The sequence below is a fragment of the Lingula anatina genome, chromosome 4 (genome assembly GCF_051362555.1).
Source record: "Lingula anatina isolate TDL-2025a chromosome 4, LinAna3.0, whole genome shotgun sequence".
NCBI lineage: Eukaryota > Metazoa > Brachiopoda > Lingulata > Lingulida > Lingulidae > Lingula > Lingula anatina.
This window is the reverse complement of record NC_141770.1, coordinates 11,552,124-11,573,287: the sequence shown is the minus strand read 5'-3', so window position 1 is coordinate 11,573,287 and position 21,164 is coordinate 11,552,124. Positions and strand designations below refer to the sequence as shown.

The 21,164-nt window shown below is 38.0% G+C and overlaps 5 protein-coding genes and 1 long non-coding RNA gene across 6 annotated transcripts; 2 read left to right on the top strand and 4 right to left on the bottom strand.

The window, feature by feature from the left end:
- Positions 1 to 2,330: 2,330 nt before the first annotated feature.
- On the bottom strand, positions 2,331 to 5,253 carry LOC147762288 (uncharacterized). Its single transcript, XR_015334001.1, has 3 exons — positions 4,991 to 5,253; positions 3,485 to 3,577; positions 2,331 to 3,076 (listed from the first exon to the last, which is right to left on the bottom strand). It is a non-coding gene; the product is annotated as an uncharacterized LOC147762288 (long non-coding RNA).
- A 1,728-nt stretch (positions 5,254 to 6,981) lies between these two features.
- LOC106177729 (histone H2A) lies at positions 6,982 to 8,049 on the bottom strand. Its single transcript, XM_013560590.3, has one exon. The coding sequence runs from the start codon at positions 7,869 to 7,871 to the stop codon at positions 7,494 to 7,496; it is 378 nt and encodes a 125-aa protein (XP_013416044.1). The 5' UTR covers positions 7,872 to 8,049; the 3' UTR covers positions 6,982 to 7,493.
- Positions 8,050 to 8,526: 477 nt separating this feature from the next.
- LOC147762287 (histone H2B, gonadal) lies at positions 8,527 to 9,097 on the top strand. Its single transcript, XM_087011340.1, has one exon. It carries the CDS (start codon positions 8,679 to 8,681, stop codon positions 9,045 to 9,047), a length of 369 nt encoding a protein of 122 aa, XP_086867466.1. The 5' UTR covers positions 8,527 to 8,678; the 3' UTR covers positions 9,048 to 9,097.
- Positions 9,098 to 10,521: 1,424 nt separating this feature from the next.
- LOC147762286 (histone H4) lies at positions 10,522 to 11,131 on the bottom strand. Its single transcript, XM_087011341.1, has one exon. The coding sequence runs from the start codon at positions 11,009 to 11,011 to the stop codon at positions 10,700 to 10,702; it is 312 nt and encodes a 103-aa protein (XP_086867467.1). The 5' UTR covers positions 11,012 to 11,131; the 3' UTR covers positions 10,522 to 10,699.
- A 1,669-nt stretch (positions 11,132 to 12,800) lies between these two features.
- On the top strand, positions 12,801 to 14,105 carry LOC106177716 (histone H3). The gene has a single exon (XM_087011339.1). The coding sequence runs from the start codon at positions 13,653 to 13,655 to the stop codon at positions 14,061 to 14,063; it is 411 nt and encodes a 136-aa protein (XP_086867465.1). The 5' UTR covers positions 12,801 to 13,652; the 3' UTR covers positions 14,064 to 14,105.
- Positions 14,106 to 19,405: 5,300 nt separating this feature from the next.
- LOC106177728 (histone H2A) lies at positions 19,406 to 21,101 on the bottom strand. Its single transcript, XM_013560589.2, has one exon. It carries the CDS (start codon positions 20,594 to 20,596, stop codon positions 20,219 to 20,221), a length of 378 nt encoding a protein of 125 aa, XP_013416043.1. The 5' UTR covers positions 20,597 to 21,101; the 3' UTR covers positions 19,406 to 20,218.
- Positions 21,102 to 21,164: the final 63 nt, after the last annotated feature.

Sequence of the window (21,164 nt, the reverse complement as noted above, 5' to 3'; positions counted from 1 at the left end):
CACTTCACGGGGAAAATCCACCCCACCGACAGTAAAATATGTATAAATAAACTATTTTCCATTCGTGGTACAAATATTGTATCATAAATGTCAAACTATCATGGAATCACAACATAATTTTCAGTCAGCAACAGAAAGACCTGTTTCCTATTGCACCAAGTACCTGGGTAAGACCATAGAACTATAAGACGAAACTTTCTGGCAATTTTTTCTGGCGAACATACGTTACATATCATTAGCCATGACGTAAAGCCCCTAGAGTTACAAGTTTTAAAAAAATATTTATCAGAAAAAACATCCTTACGTTATATATAATATACCATGACTGAATCACTACAAAATACACGGAAAGCGATATAAAAATTAAAATTAAATGACCCGGGACAAACGTATGGGCGGCCAAAAGGGCAAAAATTCATGTCGTCGATTCAGTTATGTTTCGTCGATTCACTGCCTTCCCATCGATTCAGTTTCAAGTTTAAACGATCCTGGCATAAATTCAACATCTACTTTCGTCAATTCAATTGTCAAACATTTCTCATCTATGGTGTATTAAAACCAATGCTGTCACTATTTTCGTCGATCGTGTAACTAATCTCGTCGATCGTCAAACTGTTTTCGTCGATCGTGTAACTATTCTCGTCGATCGTCTAATCTCGTCGATCGTGTAACTATTCTCATCGATCGTCTCATCGATCGATCGCCAGAGGGCGCTGCGGTAGCAACACGTGCTTCTGTCTGTCAATCACGTGGTAATTTTTAACTCGGCCAGCCATGGTCAGAGTTAAGCACAACTAGAAAATAATGTCCCTACAACCGAATGTCTTTTAATTATTAACAACTAAAATTGAAATTGTTGAGAAAATGTTCTTATTTCACTAGCAATCATTTTGTTGTCTGCCATTTTGATAGTCATGTGATAGGCCAATGTGCTACCGCAGCGCCCTCTGGCGATCGATCGATGAGACGATCGACGAGAATAGACGATCGATGAGAATAGTTACACGATCGACGAGATTAGACGATCGATGAGAATAGTTACACGATCGACGAGATTAGTTGGACGATCGACGAGATTAGACGATCGACGAGAATAGTTACACGATCGACGAAAATAGTGACGGCATTGGTTTTAATACACCGTAGATGAGAAATGTTTGACAGTTGAATTGACGAAAGTAGATGTTGAATTTATGACAGGATCGTTTAAACTTGAAACTGAATCGATGGGAAGGCAGTGAATCGACGAAACATAACTGAATCGACGACAGGATTTTTTGCCCTTTTGGCCGCCCATACAAACATGTACGTTCCCGGAGCGTACGTTATCAATTACGGCTCCGTACGTACATCATGTATTTAAAGACATGGTAAAAACCAAGGAGTTATAACAGAAGGAGATTACACGCAAGCCTTTCTATTGTCCGATGTCTGTTACGGTGGGCGGAGCTAGCTACGGGGGGCCTCCGGTCTCAAGGTTTCGTCTGCGTCGCTCTCCTCAGCTTGGAGATAAATTTCATATGCGTTATTTCGCGTTAGAATTCGAGATCAGTAATGTCAAAGCGCCGCTGCCGCTGTAGTATGCTGACGATTTTTTTCACAGGTAATTATTTGGACGATGTGCTGGAAGGGAACGATATCATAGAAAGCGATTATAAGGTGGTGACTGAGGATGGTTGCCATGAGCTTTTTTAGTCGGTGATAGATGGCTTTTTTATGGCACAACCCGGTGAAAAATCACCAAGGAGAAGTCAAAAGAAAACGTCCCAACTGTGGTTTGTGAAAATGACATTCAAGTGAACGTCTGTCCTCACTGCCAAAGGACATAATATTAATACATTAACGTTTGGACCCTCCTGCCCTTGGGTCCCATAAACATATACATTGTGACAGTGCCTACGCTTTATGTCTGGTTTTAAATTTCTTGAAGTATTTTTTCTCTCACTCGGTATAATTTTTATATTATAATGCATTTAATTAAAATTTTAATCCAAGGTTGAGGCAATGCCACGACACGTCAGTTTACTGAATACTCGTTATAAATTTCTTTATCTTGGAAATTTCCCTTTTTTTCAGGATTATTTGACACGTACTAACACTGTTCATATTTGTCGGTAAACAAGTGCACAGTGCCATACATTAAGAATAATTTTTATTCATTCATAAATATATTTATGTACAAAATATATCAGAAATTTTAGTATTCACTGAAACAAATAAAGATGAGAATATTGAATTTCAAACTATTATTTACTATATTAACTTAAAAAATCTTTTAAGTCAACTCTATACTCAAGCACTCTATACTCTATACTCATGAAAGTAGCATCTGTGAGTAAAACCATTTTATTATATCAATAGAAGAACAAAAACAAAAATTTTACACATAAGCAGTAATAAATGAAGTCATAAGAATGATTAAGTTGCTACAGTTTTCCAGTTTTATGCAGTCTATGATGGCATTTTTTTCAACCGTGCAAATAGAAATAATTATATTCTTCTTTATCTGACTTGCTGATACCAGTCTGTGCCAGATACTATTCCACTTACAGGCCAGCAAGGTCTGAGAATCTAATGGGCCGAATGAAAAAAAAAAAAATCCTAGAAGATAAAGTGGTTAATTCTTACAAATAGGATAAAAAACATGGGATTTTCAAAAGGTTATTATAGATCAAGACAACACTTAGTAAGAACATTTATAAAATGTAACAGCTGAAAAAATTAACTGGTAAGTAAGCAGTAAGTGACTGCTTTAAAGAAATTTCACTGAAACAGACATTTCACTGGCAATCAGGTAGACTGTTATACCATGGCACTCAACAATTTATATATAGGTTTTGAATTTTTTTCCACGTAACAATAACATAAAATTTATGTCCACTTTTGCAATGTATAGAGTCAGTTAGGTGACTGAAAATATTTTAAAATGTCATAAAGGAGCACTATTAATTTAATGCAATCTCTGTTGGCCAGTCTTATCCAGTTTCTTCTCCAAAAAGGACAACTCAAGTGAGAATTTCTTCAGGGCCTTTTCTTCTGCCTTGCTAATGCCATGCCACTCAGAAAAGAGAGAAACCTGTAGGTTAGAAAAAAAAAAACATAATAATAGCATTATGAACTACTAGTATCCATGTAGACATTATGGAATTACGCAGTGAAGTTTAATGTGTCTTGTTATGACTTGACTGAAATAATGTTCACCACATAAATGAACAATTTACAACTTAATTTATATAGAACATCAAGATTCATGATCAAAAGCTAATAACCCCAAGAAATTGAAAGAAATTGTACTTATTACAAGAAATTATTTAAATCCGCCCTGGTTCCTACTCTTCTGACAGGACAAAAAGGGGATTTCAGAGAGGCTGGTTGCTAAAAGGAAAATGCCCAAGGTTGTTGTATTTTGAAAAAAAAATTAAAAAGGGTACTGTTGTTAGTGAATGTTTAATGCATCTTAGGCATTATGACAAAAGTAACTTACCCCAGACACACTGACCTCCTTTTTTCATTGACATATTTTAATTTTTTCCAGCCTGACCATAATTCATATATTCACTGCAGCCTTCTCCCATATCTATAATAGAAAAAAAGAACTTGAGTAGTGTTAAGATATGCATGTCAAATTCATTATCAATTTTGAGAGAATTTCTGTTTCAACACTACAAGATGAAATATTTAATTTCAAGTAATGAATAAACCTTAATAGAGTTCTATTCTTTTGTAACCACCAAGGCAAAGCTTCTTTCTTAAAATGAACTGAAACATCCAAGCTTGCCACCTAACATGCCAAAGTAGTGAAGTATAATTTAGTAGAGAAGCAAGTACCCCTTAATTATAGAGGTGTCTTACACAATAAGGTGTGTCTTACACACCTTGACTCAAAGAGAGATGTGTAGTGAGATAACAGGTAAAGTAATTGGTGGAGCCTAGGTGAACTTAAAACCTTAAGACTTTAAATTAAGAAGCACCAGGATTCATGTGTGTTCTTTTTTCAAAGGTTTAATATGAATTAAAACATATATATGTAAAAAGAAGACTAAATAAGTTAAAAATAACTATGCCAAAGACACTGTGAAGTCAAACTTCCTGTTAGACCGCCATGATGGAAAATGCTGGGTGGAGGCAAAATTTTCCAGTCAAAAAAACTGAGCACTTTACTTTAACAACAAAGTTACCACTCCAAAGCCACCCACCATGGTGAGAAGAAAAATGATGACCAACTGTCATGATAAGTCTTTTTAGATTTAAACATGAAAAAGGTAAAGGCCAAAATGGTACATTTACCCATAACACTAGAGTAAAAAATTGGTATTCTGAACAAATCAGGTTATTTTTTTCAAGAAATATTGGAGCAGTATCCATGCAATATATACCACGCCACGACCAAGATGTTCAAGAATCTAAACACACCAATTTTTTTTATAATCTTGCATTTGAAAAGTACAAAAAGCGGTAAGGCTTTTGGCCGTAACAAGCGTAACACTTTTTGATCGGAACTCATGAAAATTGTCAATTGTCGTATCCAAGCTAGACCACATGTAAAATCGCAAAAAAAAACAATACTGCTCAAGCAAGTGTGTTGCACACATAACAATTAGTTAAATTTTATGACTGTCATGTGACACAAGTTTCAAAAAGTAGGAGGAAAATGTCTTTTGGAGTAATTTTTTTTCGAAATATTAACAAGATGGCGGCTTAAGCATCTGCTTGTTATTCGGCTACTGAAAGTGCACCTAAGTTTTATTCTTTGCTATTGCCACAAATTACTTAACAATTGCAACTGTATAAAGACCAAACTTTCTTCATCTGATACTATATTTATAGGCACTTGTTATGAGTGGGAAATATTTTTCGTGCAATATTTATTCTCCACACACCACCTCGCGAGATCAACGTGTAGCTGGACACTTACACAGTGAGACCCTACGACATAAAAGTTGCAATTTATCTTCATATTTCGTGTAGTTATGCATTTAAAAGCACTTACCTGTTTTTTGAAAACCTTGTCCAACGTAATATCATATAAATTCTGTATTTCTCTCATTTTTTAGAAACTTGGGACTCCGTTTCTGTTTCTGTCCTCAAAAATCAACAGACAAAGGCACAGATACTAACAAACGAGATTTAAACGAGAGCAACAATTAAGCGTAACAGAGATAGGCATCCATTGTTCTCTGGGTTCTATTCATTCCGACCAATGAGAGACCGTAATACGGGCTCCGCCCCCACGCGTGTAATCTCCTTCTGTTATAACTCCTTGGTAAAAACTAAATTAAAATTGAGACAGTCGTGGAAATTTGTTCTACACACATATATATTTAAATAAATTAATACAACTTTGAATTCATTCAATTTTATTTTTTTTGGACACTTCGTTCAACACGTAAAATGCACCTCTACATTGCGGTTGGGTGTTAAGTCAGTGTGTGAACTTCGTGAACACGAATGTGAAGGCATCAAGGCTCTTTAGAGGGAATTTCTCTATAGATCACATGTAACAACTCCACACTAAGTATACGTCCCCGACAGAAAGTGGATTTCTTTTGCCTTTGCGAAATAATAAAAAAAGGCTTTCATATGATTCCTTCATGTAATAAGCTACCGAAAAGTAGCAAATTAAGCCATTTAGGGGCAGGCCCGGAAGAAAAAGAAGAAGGATATCTTTAAAACACCACATACTCGTAGAAAGGGGCGACGAACTTTCATTTGTGACAGAAAAAAGGCATGGCCCTTTTACATAAAATAGCCTTATAATGATTTTCAAAACAGCTTTTTTTTTCCAAGCAAAAGATCGCATTTTTGCTACAAAGGGTAAGGGATCAGGAGATCGGGGCTAGTTGGACCCCGAGATTAATTGGCCCCTGATTAATTTATGAAAAATTTAAGTAATGAAAGATCATTTTAGACAAGTACTGACCGGGGAAATATTCACAGCGAGTAAAGGGTTTTTGTATCAATATTTTGTCGATAATTTCATAGTGCAATTTTGTTTGAATAAGCCAATTTCACAGAAAAATAAGGAATTTATCGCAAAATTTAGGCTTTCGTCACATAATCTACCTGTAGAGACCGGCAGGTACACAGACACAAATAAGAAATTAAGAATCTGTAAGTTATGCAATTTAAACGATGTAGAGGATGAAATTCACTTGATCCTTAAATGCCTCACTTAAATACGATTAGGCAGAAATACATCAAGAAATTTTATTATACAAAGCCAAGCGTCTTTGAACTAATTAAATTATTATCACTTAACAACGTCTCACAATTAAACAACTTAGGAATACACTTAAAATGTGCATCGGAGCTAAGATTAACGTCAGTCCGATGAAATATTATTATTATTTGTATCAGTAGTAGTTGTTGTTGTTGTAGTAGTAGTAGTAGTTGAGTTCATATAACTTTAAATGGTCACTGTATTACATTCTGATGAGACGTAGGGCTCAAAGGTTAATAAATTAGATTGAATTGAAATGCGTAAAATACATTTATAGATTACAATTAAGTGTGATGAATACGCTACCTAAAAGTCTGAAAGTAGCATTATGTGTAACCACTGTCCGCGTTTTAAAACGTTTTCGAAATTTAGCAATTAAGCCGTGGTTGTCTTTAAAATACCACTGTTTACTCAGATGTGCAATAATAATAATAATAATAAATCATAAATAAATAAATAAATAAATAAATAAATAAATAATAAAGTTTTGATTTGTAACTTGTATGTTTTCAAGACAGAAAAGCTTGACTTGTACATGGTATTATGCCAGTTAGTTCCGTTATCTCATTGAGGATGTCTTTCATTGAAAATATCGCAGCTTATATTATCCTATTTGTATTTTCATATTTGATATATCTAATGTGTTTCTTAAAAACGGCTGCCTGCTATGTATAGGTAGCCCAATTATGAGGATTGATTTGCCCCTTTTTTAATATATCAGTCTGTATGTGTAGGGGGAAAAAACAAACTATAGCTACTGATGACTGTTTTATCACATTTTATTTCACGTATTACACCCATTCTCAATAAAGAGGTCTGCAACTTATCAAGAAGCGAGGATTATGTCTAACGTTTCAGTTAATGCCTATAATTTTTCTTTTGAATGACTCAATAAAAAGCTTATTGCGTCTAATTTCCCAAGCTAAAATTTAAATTGTCCACATATAAAAACATCGCTTTCTGTCACCAGAGATTAAAATAAAATAAAAAAGTTGAATTCGCAAATATTACTTCTTCAACTTCATTTTTCACTTTTTTCGAAATGGAGCTCAGTATTCAGTCTGGGTGATTAGGATTATTACTTATCTATATATGCATTCACATTCACAATATATGGAGCAAGGCGGGATTAATCAGGTCTGCCACTACGAGAGAGGCAAGTAAGAGATTGTGAAACTGATTAATTCATAATGAACTTCATTGGCGTAGCTTTTCTATGAATATTTGGTTGGTCCTGAAAAGGACCGTTTGTTGTAAATTTGCAAACAGCAATTTACTTGGCAGCCGCCTTGCTCTTCTTGGGCAGAAGGACAGCCTGGATGTTTGGCAGAACACCACCCTGGGCAATGGTGACACCTCCCAGCAGCTTGTTCAATTCCTCATCGTTGCGGACAGCCAACTGCAAGTGACGGGGGACAATTCTGGATTTCTTGTTGTCACGGGCAGCATTTCCCGCCAACTCGAGGACCTCAGCGGCCAGATACTCGAGGACGGCAGCCAGGTACACTGGGGCACCGGCTCCAACACGCTGGGCATAGTTACCCTTGCGGAGAAGACGGTGGATTCTGCCCACTGGGAACTGAAGTCCAGCACGGGATGATCTGCTCTTCCCCTTTGCTCTTGCCTTTCCTCCCTTACCACGTCCAGACATTTTGTACGATTTCTTTTGACACGACAGTTGACCAAAGAATGTTAAAAGATCGTTCAAAATAGGTATTTATAGCCATCGGTGGGGATTCAGTGCTGCACGCAAATCTGTCCAATAAGACAGCGTAGTCGGAATAACTGCCAATAGGTAAAGAGAGCGCTTAACTTGCCCTCGTTCTCACTGTGCAGCATTCGAGCCTCTAATTTGCATAAATCTATTAGATTATTTGGTACCAGCATGAAGTTTACAGGGGCCGTGAAATAACTATAGGTACATATGGTTTTGCATGATACAAAACAAGTGTTTCACACATCCTCCTTCCAATAACGTAATTTTTATTAATATTGTTAAAGATATAATGAGCACGGTTTGAGGGGTGAATACCTCATATAGACTTGAGTTGTATTGCTCTTATTAAGTTAACAAGGTGACAGACTTAGACACCTTAATTGCTGCCAGCTACTTGATTGCAATCAAATCATTACTTTGACAGCTCATTGAAGATAACGTCTTGTTTTGACACATGAACTGCTGTCAAGGACTTGAAAATATCAGCATAATATACGCAAGTTGTTTTCGTTAATGATGAGTCCATGTTGGACTGTAAGTGCTTTCATGTTCAGTGAAATGTTACTTTGCCTCGGCTTCGACGCTGCATCTGTTGCGCGCTGGGAACTTCAACCAATCCGATTGTGAATTTCACAACGTGTAGCGCTGGATCCCCTTATTTGCATAACGCGTTGTATTTATACAAAACGCTCCCTTCCTGCAGTATTCAACGTTCATATTGCACGCTAGAATACAAGTACCATGCCTCCCAAAGTGAGCTCCAAGGGCGCCAAGAAAGCCGGTAAGGCTAAGGCAGCACGCAGTGGTGACAAGAAGAGAAGGAGGAAGAGAAAGGAAAGCTACAGCATCTACATCTACAAGGTGATGAAACAGGTGCACCCTGACACCGGTATCTCCAGCAAAGCCATGAGCATCATGAACAGCTTTGTCAATGACATCTTTGAACGTATTGCCGGTGAAGCTTCCCGCCTTGCCCACTACAACAAGCGTTCCACCATCACCAGCCGAGAGGTCCAGACTGCTGTCCGTCTCTTGTTGCCTGGTGAGCTTGCCAAGCACGCTGTCAGTGAGGGCACAAAGGCCGTCACCAAGTACACCAGCTCCAAGTAAATCAACAAAGTCGCTGATTTACACAAAACGGTCCTTTTCAGGACCAACCACATCTTTCCAGAAAAGCTATACCAAATGTTATTAAGAACTAACTGGAATTATCGTGTTCGCACCACTGAAGGAATCGTTTTGCATTCTACGTAGTTTTTTTGCACATACATAGCATTTCCTCTGCTCCTATTATGGTCATGATTCTCAACACTTAAACCACTAAGTGAATTATCACACACTAGTTTGAAAAGTAGAGGCAATGATGAACCTCGGCACACAATTTTAATTTTCTGCTTCACTATTTAGCATAGTGCTTTCTGTAGTTATTCTTAGTCACTCGCCTGAAAAAGATTCACACTCAGCTAAAATACTGTCTTTTTCTGAAGCAAGGTTCACTCGTTAATTGTCATGCATCCCTATACACTGCTGATTAGCGCACGCTTTACTTTTTTTATTTATAGAGTATATGACAAATGCATTTAAATTAGGGGAGATCACTGTGTATCCTGGTGAATTTATTTGATTTATTTGTTAACAGCAACGAGATATTGGAGCTGCTATGGTTTTAGCAAAGCACAGCACACAAGGCTAGGCAGTAAAGAAATATTTTCCTCTTCTGTTTGGCCTTTCTGACATTTGTGGCAGATAAAAAAATTATTTAAAAAAAAATCTCTTTCAAGTGCCTTAAACATACACTTCAGCACTGTTGACAATATGATAAATAAAAATCTACAACTACAAAGACAAACTTAAAAGCAATAAAAAGGTTATAATAGCTTTAAAAAAGACAATTTCACCATGATATCTTTTTTATCTGAATTAGATATCTAATGCTCGAAACAGATTATGTCATGAGCTCTGATAAAAAAATTATTTTAAAAAAAAATCTCTTTCAAGTGCCTTAAACATACACTTCAGCACTGTTGACAATATTATAAATAAAAATCTACAACTACATAGTCAAATTTAAAAGCAATAAAAAGGATATAATAGCTTTAAAAAAAAAAGACTATTTCACCATGATATCTTTTTTCCACTCTGTTTATACTGAATTAGATATCTAATGTTCGAAACAGAATATGTCATGAGCTCTGTCAGTTTACTTTACTGTGCTAAGTAAGATTTAAGTTCCTTGACTACGTACTTCGCCCTAACAACATTTTCCAGTTGGTTTTTTGAAAAATAATAGTAGCTTAGAGGATTTAAATTTTGGGATGTTCTCTTTACATCGTTTATTTCTTCAACATTCAAGAGGCTACTTTTAATAGCCGCAAGCAGATTATCACCTGTTGTGAGTGGTCATCACTAACTGCCGAGGATATGATGATGCGTTGTACCCCGGTTTCAATTTGCCGACTGAATTAGGCCTACATCACCTATATCCATAGTTGCAAAAAGACGGGAGACTTTAATTTTGCAGATATTTTGTATCGCTTGAAAGGCAGAACTGCATATTTCAGTGAATCATTAATTTGACATGATATTCGGTGCTTGTATGACTTACAGGGTAACAATATATAGGTTTTATTTGTCTTCGGGGAGGAAGGGGTGTTCATAGAGAGGCCAGGGGACATATAATAATTCAACTTCACTGGCATAGCTTTTCTTTGATATTTGTTGGTCCTGAAAAGGACCGTTTGTTTTGTAAATGAGAGGTTTGCTCAACCGCCGAATCCGTACAGAGTACGGCCTTGACGTTTCAAAGCATAGACGACATCCATGGCGGTGACTGTCTTCCTCTTGGCGTGCTCGGTGTAGGTGACGGCGTCACGGATGACATTCTCGAGGAACACCTTCAGGACACCACGGGTCTCTTCATAGATGAGTCCAGAGATACGCTTGACACCACCACGGCGAGCCAAACGACGGATGGCTGGCTTGGTGATACCCTGGATATTGTCACGCAAAACCTTGCGATGACGCTTGGCGCCTCCCTTTCCCAATCCTTTACCTCCTTTTCCACGTCCAGACATGTTTGATTTTCAAGATTGTAGTCAGAATGATGAAAATTTCCAATTTTGGATTATAAATACCTTCTTATCCGACGCCAACGACCTTCAACACCAAACCTTAACTGGATTGGCCAAAACGAACACTTATGCGTGTAGAGCCAATATGATTGGGCAAAGTCTGCAAGTCGTAGAGTTCAGACACATTTCAGCTATCATTATATTTTTCTTAGCTAAGGATGATCACTTCAAGAACGCTACAGACGTTGGATCCTAATTGGTGGGAATTAATTAGTATATTTCTTTTGCAAATTTTGATTTCTTTCAGAAATCCACTAAACTTGATGATACATTACAGAAATATGCCATTCCTTCACTCTGCCTCGGATTCAATGCTGCATATTTTAGCGCACCTGTCCCACAGGTAGTTATACATATTCAACGATGGATTTTTATGAAAATACATCCAATGAGGTGCGCGTGAAATAGGACAGGAATTTGGGTCATCCAATCACCAAATAGACCGCCTTATTACAAATCTCTGTAGCATATACCCCAAATCATTCACGCCTGCTTGACGATTGGATATTTTCCAACGAAATGGAAGCAAGCTACAGGCATCATGCTTCCGAAGCCAGGAAAAAACCTCAAAATAACCACTAACTACAGGCCAATCAGTCTTCTAAGTTGTCTCGGAAAACTACTTGAAAGAATATTAGCCACCAGACTTAAAAATACGCTAAAAGCTTCCAATGCTTTTAACAAATGGCAAAGAGCGTACCTTGAGAAAAAAGAAGGAATAGAACATGTCCTTAGACTGGTAGAGACAGCAAAACTAGCAATACAGAAAAAGTGGGCCACAGGAACCATCCTGCTGGACGTAGAAAAAGCTTTCGACAGTGTGTGGCACGATGGACTGAGATACAAACTGGCTCATCACAATCTCCCTTGCAAATTAACAAGAATACTATCGTCCTTCCTAAATGAAAGAAAGATAAAAGTGAAGGTAGAAACAAGCATCTCAGATCCTGTCCGACTAAACGCAGGAACACCACAGGGATCAGTACTCAGCCCCCTCCTATTCATACTGTATGTCAATGACCTCCCCATCCACCCAACCAACAAAGTAGAGGCATCACAGTTTGCAGACGACCTTGGACTATGGACTAGTGCCAAGAGCTCGAAAGCCCTCGAGATAAGACTGAACTCTGCATTAAGAGACTTATACCCCATTCACACTACAGTTGCCAAAATGCGCATTTCTATAATTCGGATTTTTCGTAAGGAATCCGATTCGGCATTGCGTTCACACTCACTAAGCGAATCCGAATCCCATGTTGAAAATTTCAGGTTTAACTTCCTGTTTTGAACACTCGCGCATGCGCCGCACAGGAAATCTTAAAATACCAACAAAAATTTGTGACGACAAATGCAACTCAGAAGACATTCCAGCATTCTTGAGAAGTATAAGGTGGCAAAATAAGTTTGTTTCCTCATGTTGTAGTGAGTGGTGACCTCCAAATACGTTTGGTGCAATCGCTAAAGTAATAAACAAGCGTTCATAGATATCCGCACTTATCAGCACACATGCGCAGTAAGATCTGTACAGGTGTCGATTCCGGTAAGTTATCCGGATCGCGCTTAGAAATCCACCTCGCTTGCAGGATTTTGAAAATGCGCATTACAAAAATCCTCTTGCGTTCACACTACTGCATTTATTCGAATTGTGACCTAATTCGCAATTTATCCGGATAACTGAGCATAGTGTGAACGGGGTATTAGAGCTGTGGTGCTCTCTATGGCGCATCAAGCTGAACGCACAGAAAACCCAACTAGTGGTGTTTCACAACAGAAAAATTGAAATACAACCTGAAATCCACCTTTTTGGGGAGAAGGTCAAGCAAGTAAAAGAAGCCACTCTACTAGGCATAACCCTCGACCAGAAACTGACTCTGAAAAAACACGTGGAAAACCTGACAACTAGAGCAAGACAAAGAACCAACCTCTTAGCAAGACTGAGAGGCACCAACTGGGGAGCATCAAGCTCCACCCTACTCAGAGTGTACAATACTTTCATACGCCCAATACTCGAATACGGAGCTGTTATTCTCGCAACCACCAGCAAGTCAAGACTAAAGGAAATGCAAAAAGTACAGAACAAAGCACTCCGAATAGCTTTGAAAATGCCCCAGCACACCAAAATTGAATATCTACATGAAAAAGCGAGAATGGAAATGATATCAACCCGACTTCACCATCTGGGTAAAGAAACACTAAAACGACTCGCCAACAGCTGCCTAATGGAAGAGCTGTTAACACAAAGACAACTGTTGCAAAAAAGTGCCAGCAAAACACTACTAGGACATTACCAACAGCCCTAAATCACATAAAAGGGTCTTCACAAAAACCCTCGAATATAGGCACCAAAAATGCCTACATGTGGAGAAGAAGTAAAACAAAACAACTATCTTACAATCCTTATTTATTTATTTATTTATTTATTTCCTCACCAGCGTCCAAAAGGCAAGTAAGAGGGTTGAAAGAAGCCGTGGTCACAAGACCTCGGACTTCGTAACTTCCCTGTCGGCTACGCCGACGAACTTATATTCAAGGCCCAAATCATTCAAGTTATTCGTACTCCGAACGAACGACAGATATCTCAACAATGGCTCGTACCAAGCAAACCGCACGCAAATCTACTGGTGGCAAGGCCCCAAGGAAGCAGCTGGCCACCAAGGCCGCTCGCAAGAGCGCCCCCGCCACCGGTGGTGTGAAGAAACCTCACCGTTACAGGCCCGGTACCGTGGCTCTCCGTGAAATCCGTCGTTACCAGAAGAGCACAGAGCTTCTGATCCGCAAGCTCCCCTTCCAGCGTCTGGTCCGTGAAATCGCCCAGGACTTCAAAACTGACCTGAGATTCCAGAGCTCTGCTGTCATGGCCCTGCAGGAAGCCAGCGAGGCTTACTTGGTTGGTCTTTTCGAGGACACCAACCTGTGCGCCATCCACGCCAAGCGTGTGACCATCATGCCCAAGGATATCCAGCTGGCTCGCCGTATCCGCGGAGAGCGTGCTTAACTTCAACGTTAACTCTCAACAAAACGGTCCTTTTCAGGACCACTACAAATCAGAAAAGCTAAACCATTAGTGTTTACATTGCCCGTCCTGAATTGCCAATTCGTACGTAGTTTCTTCTGAAATAAAGTTGATGATTTGCTAATCCTAACTATCCCGATGATACGTCATCATTGCGCAAACGAACTCGCATTATAATTAATAGTTGGTTAAAGTTAAATTTCAAGATGCCTACTCATGCACTTCATGGGAAGACGGATATACAGAGGTGCAAACATGCTCTTAACAATGATTAGTGCACAGATTGTAAACTGTGCTTGATCACTTTAGGGTCCCACGTGAAGGAGTTTGTATCAAAATTTCACTCACCTGAAACCATGAATTGTTTGATTATTTTAGGGTTCCACATGCAGAAGTAGGTCCCTATATTGGCTATATGTCAATGTTTCACTCTCCTTGAAACATGAATTGTAAAAATGAAGTCATCGTCTAGCCCTAGAAAAGGAACGTACGCTACTATCACGAATACGAAACGTCCTGCTGTGAAACGTTATACTCACCTTAAAAATTCAATCATCACTGGTTCCGTTCTTTGATTTATCTCCTACAAGTATAACGTCGTAAAAATTAGAATAATGATAATCTTCTGTATGATCGTTTTTGAGCGACTATAGTTTGCTTGTCACTTCACGGGGAAAATCCACTCCACCGACAGTAAAATATGTATAAATAAACTATTTTCCATTCGTGGTACAAATATTGTATCATAAATGTCAAACTATCATGGAATCACAACATAATTTTCAGTCAGCAACAGAAAGACCTGTTTCCTATTGCACCAAGTACCTGGGTAAGACGAAACTTTCTGGCAATTTTTTCTGGCGAACATACGTTACATATTATTAGCCATGACGTAAAGCCCCTAGAGTTACAAGTTTTAAAAATATTTATAAAACATCCTTACGTTATATATAATATACCATGACTGAATCACTACAAAATACACGGAAAGCGATATAAAAATTAAAATTAAATGACCCGGGACAAACATGTACGTTCCCGGAGCGTACGTTATCAATTACGGCTCCGTACGTACATCATGTATTTAAAGACATGGTAAAAACTAAATTAAAATTGAGACAGTCGTGGAAATTTGTTCTACACACATATATATTTAAAATATAAATTAATACAACTTTGAAATCATTCAATTTTATTTTTTGGACACTTCAGCACGTCAAATGCACCTCTACATTGGGGTTGGGTGTTAAGTCAGTGTGTGAACTTCGTGAACACGAATGTGAAGGCATCAAGGCTCTTTAGAGGGAATTTCTCTACAGATCACATGTAACAACTCCACACTAAGTATACGTCCCCGACAGAACGTGGATTTCTTTTGCCTTTGCGAAATAATAAAAAAGGCTTTCATATGATTCCTTCATGTAATAAGCTACCGAAAAGTAGCAAATTAAGCCATTTAGGGGCAGGCCCGGGTGAAAAAGAAGAAGGATCTTTAAAATACCACATACTCGTAGAAAGGGGCGACGAACTTTCATTTGTGACAGAAAAAAAGGCATGGCCCTTTTATATAAAATAGCCTTATAATGATTTTCAAAACAGCTTTTTTTTTTCCAAGCAAAAGATCGCATTTTTGCAATGAGGAGATCGGGGCTAGTTGGACCCCGAGATTAATTGGCCCCTGATTAATTTATGAAAAATTTAAGTGATGAAAGTTCATTTTAGACAAGTACTGACCGGGGAAATATTCACAGCAAGTAAAGGGTTTTTGTATCAACATCTTGCCGATAATTTCATAGTGCAATTTTGTTTGAATAAGCCAATTTCACAGAAAAATAAGGAATTTATCGCAAAATTTAGGCTTTCGTCACATAATCTACCTGTAGAGACTGGCAGGTACACAGACACAAATAAGAAATTAAGAATCTGTAAGTTATGCAATTTAAACGATGTAGAGGATGAATTTCACTTGATCCTTAAATGCCCTCACTAAAGTACGATTAAGGAGGGAATGTAGGTTTGAGATTTTCTCTTAAAATAAAGGTCTTGGCTTTTTTATTCCTGTCACATTCATTTAACGTATCTTCAAAATATCTAATTATGCTTGGAACACAGCTTTAACTTCATCGTGTGACGTAATATTGGGATTTTGGGGACAAAAACACCATTTTTATACACCTGATTTTCTCAGGCACCTGGACAGCTATAAACTTGCTTTTGATGTCATTATGACACTTGAACAAAGTACTACAGCATGGAGTCAGGGATTTTTCTTCAGACACTTATTGTTGATTTTATCTTTAAAAACGTGAAATTACATCAAAATATTAGGAAATTTTCACTTTCAAAGTCTATAAATTAGAAAAGAGAGGATCAATCAAAATTTCTTAAAAAGCACTTTTAGAGCCTACTGTTCATAATTAGCATGGTGAATTTGGTCTCCCTCAGGTGTACAGGTAGATAGTTAAAGCTTGTTAAGATAACGCTATCTCGTCAATATTGAAAGCAAAGAAAACGAGCAAAAATCCTTTCAGTGAAGTTAATTGTCCATATAAGCAAATAAAATTGTTGACAGCTTTACCTGTTATCGTTCTGACGATCGCGAAGATGGGTACTCTTTTGCCGGTTGAAATTAGCTTGTTTGCATGTATTTGGATGTCAGAAAATCTTATTTTTGTATCAATCTCACCTCCTGTTAGTAACTTCAAGGGGTTACCGCTAGCACTGCCAGAATGATTGACAGGCAATCTAGTAAGCCCTAATGACCCAAGCAATCAGTGGCCACGTCAATTGCCGTCGGGGCAAGTGTTAGGGATGCGCTCTAGGATGTGCACACAATAGCAGCATCGCATGCGGTCTTGTCCACATTCGCCAAGCGAAAAATGGTTCGAAAACAGGTGGAAAGGTTAGATATTATCATTGTTGATTTTCCGATTACCAATGGTAAGCAGAAATAAATAGGAGTTGAGCCTCGATGCTAGGGCCGAATTGCCCAAGTTGCATAGATTCAGGGGCGTAACCAGACCTTAAAAAAATTGTACGCACAGATTTTTTACATTCCCAGCAAAATATAGACTAACGCAAGAGATGAAGGACAGCGTAATCACAGCATATGTACCACACACCGCAGCTTAATTTCCATTAATAATAAAACATCATTTAGTCAGAAATATTCTCGCAATTAAAAAAGTTTCAATAAACTTATTACCCAGAATGGTATATTTATTTAAAAGGAGGCTAGCTTCGCATACGTGGAACGCCCTTCGAATAATCCTGGATCCGCCTCTGAGTTGAACTAACATTAGATTTCATTAACCTTACATGTGGATGCATGGCTCCCCATAACAACCAATTGTACGACACGACAGAGCTCTGATACATCTAAGTTTTATTATATGTTTGTAAAAATTGTCCATGTCACCCTATTAGTTTGGAGGGATAAGCTGGGTCAAGTCCGTGTCAAAATTCTTTGACGCTTTGCAGGAAAAATCCTTCCTTCGTTTCTCTAGCTCCTTATGAAACCTGGTGTCCAGATTTTATCTAATGCCCTCAGGGTTGCGTGAGCTGCTCTTTGAAAATAACACACAGGTAGATTTTTACCTGAGATAAATATTGCCAGCGAGGCTTCAGGTGAGTTGTGGGCCACTGAACCCTCCAATAAAGAGGTAAAGGAAGTTCCAGTTAGATGGACGATTAAGATAAAACTTGTTAAGGTTTCAGGCATTGTTTACCTCAGTTCAATAAAAGTATGCAAGACGGGGGGAGGGGGGTGTCAGAACAATTGTGCCTATACAATTGATACAGAGGATTTGTTCATACAGGTGACTTTGATAAGCAGAGAATTTCTTTATATTCCGTGAAAAATACACTAAATTTATATAAAATAATATCATGGTTGGCCAAAAAAATGTACGCACAATGCATCCGTGCGTATGCCTAGTTACCCCCATGTATATTTTTTAAATCTAACACTAAACTGCATCGACCTGTTGGCGAAAATGGATAGAAAGAATGACTATTGTTGTCACGGGTAGCAAGCAACGGAATTTTCTTCTTTTCTTTTGCGTATCTCAAAAAGTTAACAAGAAAATCGAAAGAACGCGTGTAACAACAAGCAATATTCAAGGGAGAACGAGTATTTCGAGCAAATCCAATGTGTCGGAAAAGATTCATCTTAGCGCTGATCACAATCAAGAGAGACTATCAAAACAGCTTAAGCGGAACAATAGGCACTGCTTTGCCGATCGCTGTTTATGACAAAGGGGGCATGGCGCATCCCTGTTCTATTGTTTCCCTAGACGTGCTGATGCTGCTAAGGTCCGCCCACCGAGTTTACCCATGCCAACGGCCCTTGACAACGAAGGCGGGGCATATACCAGGTCACCGATGTCGATGTGTGCAGCATCAGAATAATCAGAAAAAACAAATTTTTTGTTCAAAATGTTAAAAATTTTATTCTGTTAAACGTTAGATACACGTTTAACCAATAATTAGACAGAAAAAACCAAAAATGGCTATTTTTAGCTATATTTGGGTACATCCGCTCCTTAAGCAGAAATACATCAAGAAATTTTATTATACAAAGCTAAGCGTCTTTAAACTAATTAAATTATTATCACTTAACAACGCCTCACAATTAAACAACTTAGGAATACACTTAAAATGTGCATCGGAGCTAAGATTAACGTCAGTCCGATGAAATATTATTATTATTTGTATCAGTAGTAGTTGTTGTTCTAGAAGTAGTTGAGTTCGTAGAACTTTAAATGGTCACTGTATTACATTCTGATGAGACGTAGGGCTCAAAGGTTGCGTAAAATGCATTTATAGATTACAATTAAGTGTGATGAATAAGCTACCTAAAAGTCTGAAAGTAGCATTACGTGTAACCACTGTCCGCGTTTTAAAACGTTTTCGAAATTTAGCAATTAAGCCGTGGATGTCTTTAAAATACAACTGTTTACTCAGATGTGCAATAATAATAATACATAAAATAAATAAAAATAAATAAATAATAAATTTTGCTTTGTAACTTGTATGTTTTCAAGACAAAAAAGATTGACTTGTACATGGTATTATGACAGTTAGTTCCGTTATCTCATTGAGGAAGTCTTTCATTGAAAATATCGCAGCTTATATTATCCTATTTGTATTTTCATATTTGATATATCTAATGTGTTTCTTAAAAACGGCTGCCTGCTATGTATAGGTAGCCCAATTATGAGGATTGATTTGCCCCTTTTTAAATATATCAGTCTGTATATGTAGGGGAAAAAACAAACTATAGCTACTGATGACTGTTTTATCACATAGTTTTACTTCACGTATTACACCCATTCTCAATAAAGAGGTCTGCAACTTATCAAGAAGCGAGTATTATGTCTAACGTTTCAGTTAATGTCTATAATGTTTCTTTTGAATGACTCAATAAAAAGCTTATTGCGTCTAATTTCCCAGTGTGGCCGTGTTTTTTTTTTTTTTTTCCATTGAACACACACTTTCGTTACGTCTATTGGCGCAGGTCATTACAGGAAAAGCGGCAAAAGTGCATTCCCTTATAAAGGAATTTGCAAGACCGTTGTTACCACGCATTGTGAAAAATATTGACTTGAAGTTGAGTGTCAGTATTTAATAAACGTGCAGGTTATGCTTCTTTAAGTACAGTATAATTTCTGTCGGTGTAATTAACTTGCAAATATTATTCAAAAAGATTGTTGTTTTTAAAAAGTCTTTATTACTAAATCAGCTGAAACCTTGGTAACTAAACACGAATATTTCCCAAACTAAAATTTCAATTGTCCACATATTAACACATCGCTTTCTGTCACCAGAGATTAAAATAAAATAAAAAAGTTGAATTCGCAATTATTACTTATTCAACTTCATTTTTCACTTTTTTCGAAATGGAGCCCACGATCAGTATTCAGTCTGGGTGATTAGGATTATTGCTTATCTATATATGTATTCATATTCACAATATATGGAGAATAGCGGGATTTATCAGGTCTGCCATTACGAGAGAGGCAAGTAAGAGGGTGTGAAACTGATTAATTCATAATGAACTTCATTGGCGTAGCTTTTCTATGAATATTTGGTTGGTCCTGAAAAGGACCGTTTGTTGTAAATTTGCAAACAGCAATTTACTTGGCAGCCGCCTTGCTCTTCTTGGGCAGAAGGACAGCCTGGATGTTTGGCAGAACACCACCCTGGGCAATGGTGACACCTCCCAGCAGCTTGTTCAATTCCTCATCGTTGCGGACAGCCAACTGCAAGTGACGGGGGACAATTCTGGATTTCTTGTTGTCACGGGCAGCATTTCCCGCCAACTCCAGAACCTCAGCGGCCAGATACTCGAGGACGGCAGCCAGGTACACTGGGGCACCGGCTCCAACACGCTGGGCATAGTTACCCTTGCGGAGAAGACGGTGGATTCTGCCCACTGGAAACTGAAGTCCAGCACGGGATGATCTGCTCTTCCCCTTTGCTCTTGCCTTTCCTCCCTTACCACGTCCAGACATTTTGTACGATTTCTTTTGATACGACAGTTGACCAAAGAATGTTGAAAGATCGTTCAAAATAGGTATTTATAGCCACCGGTGGGGATTCAGTGCTGCACGCATATCTGTCCAATAAGACAGCGTAGTCGGAATAACTGCCAATAGGTAAAGAGAGCGCTTAACTTGCCCTCGTTCTCACTGTGCAGCACTCGAGCCTCTAATTTGAATAAATCTATTAGATTGTTTGGTACCAGCATGAAGTTTACAGGGGCCATGAAGTAACTATAGGTAGCCTACATATGGTTTTGCATGATACAAAAATTGTGCTTCACACATCCTCCTTCCAATAACGTAATTTTTATTAATATTGTTGAAGATATAATGAGCACGGTTTGAGGGGTGAATACCTCATATAGGCTTGAGTTGTATTGCTCTAATCGAGAAACAAAGGTGACTTGGTGTCAGACTTGATTGAAATCCTTAACTGCTGCCAGCTACTTGATTGCAATCAGATCATTACTTTGACAGCTCATTGAAGATAACGTCTGGTTTGACACATGAACTGCTGTCAAGGACTTGAAAATAACAG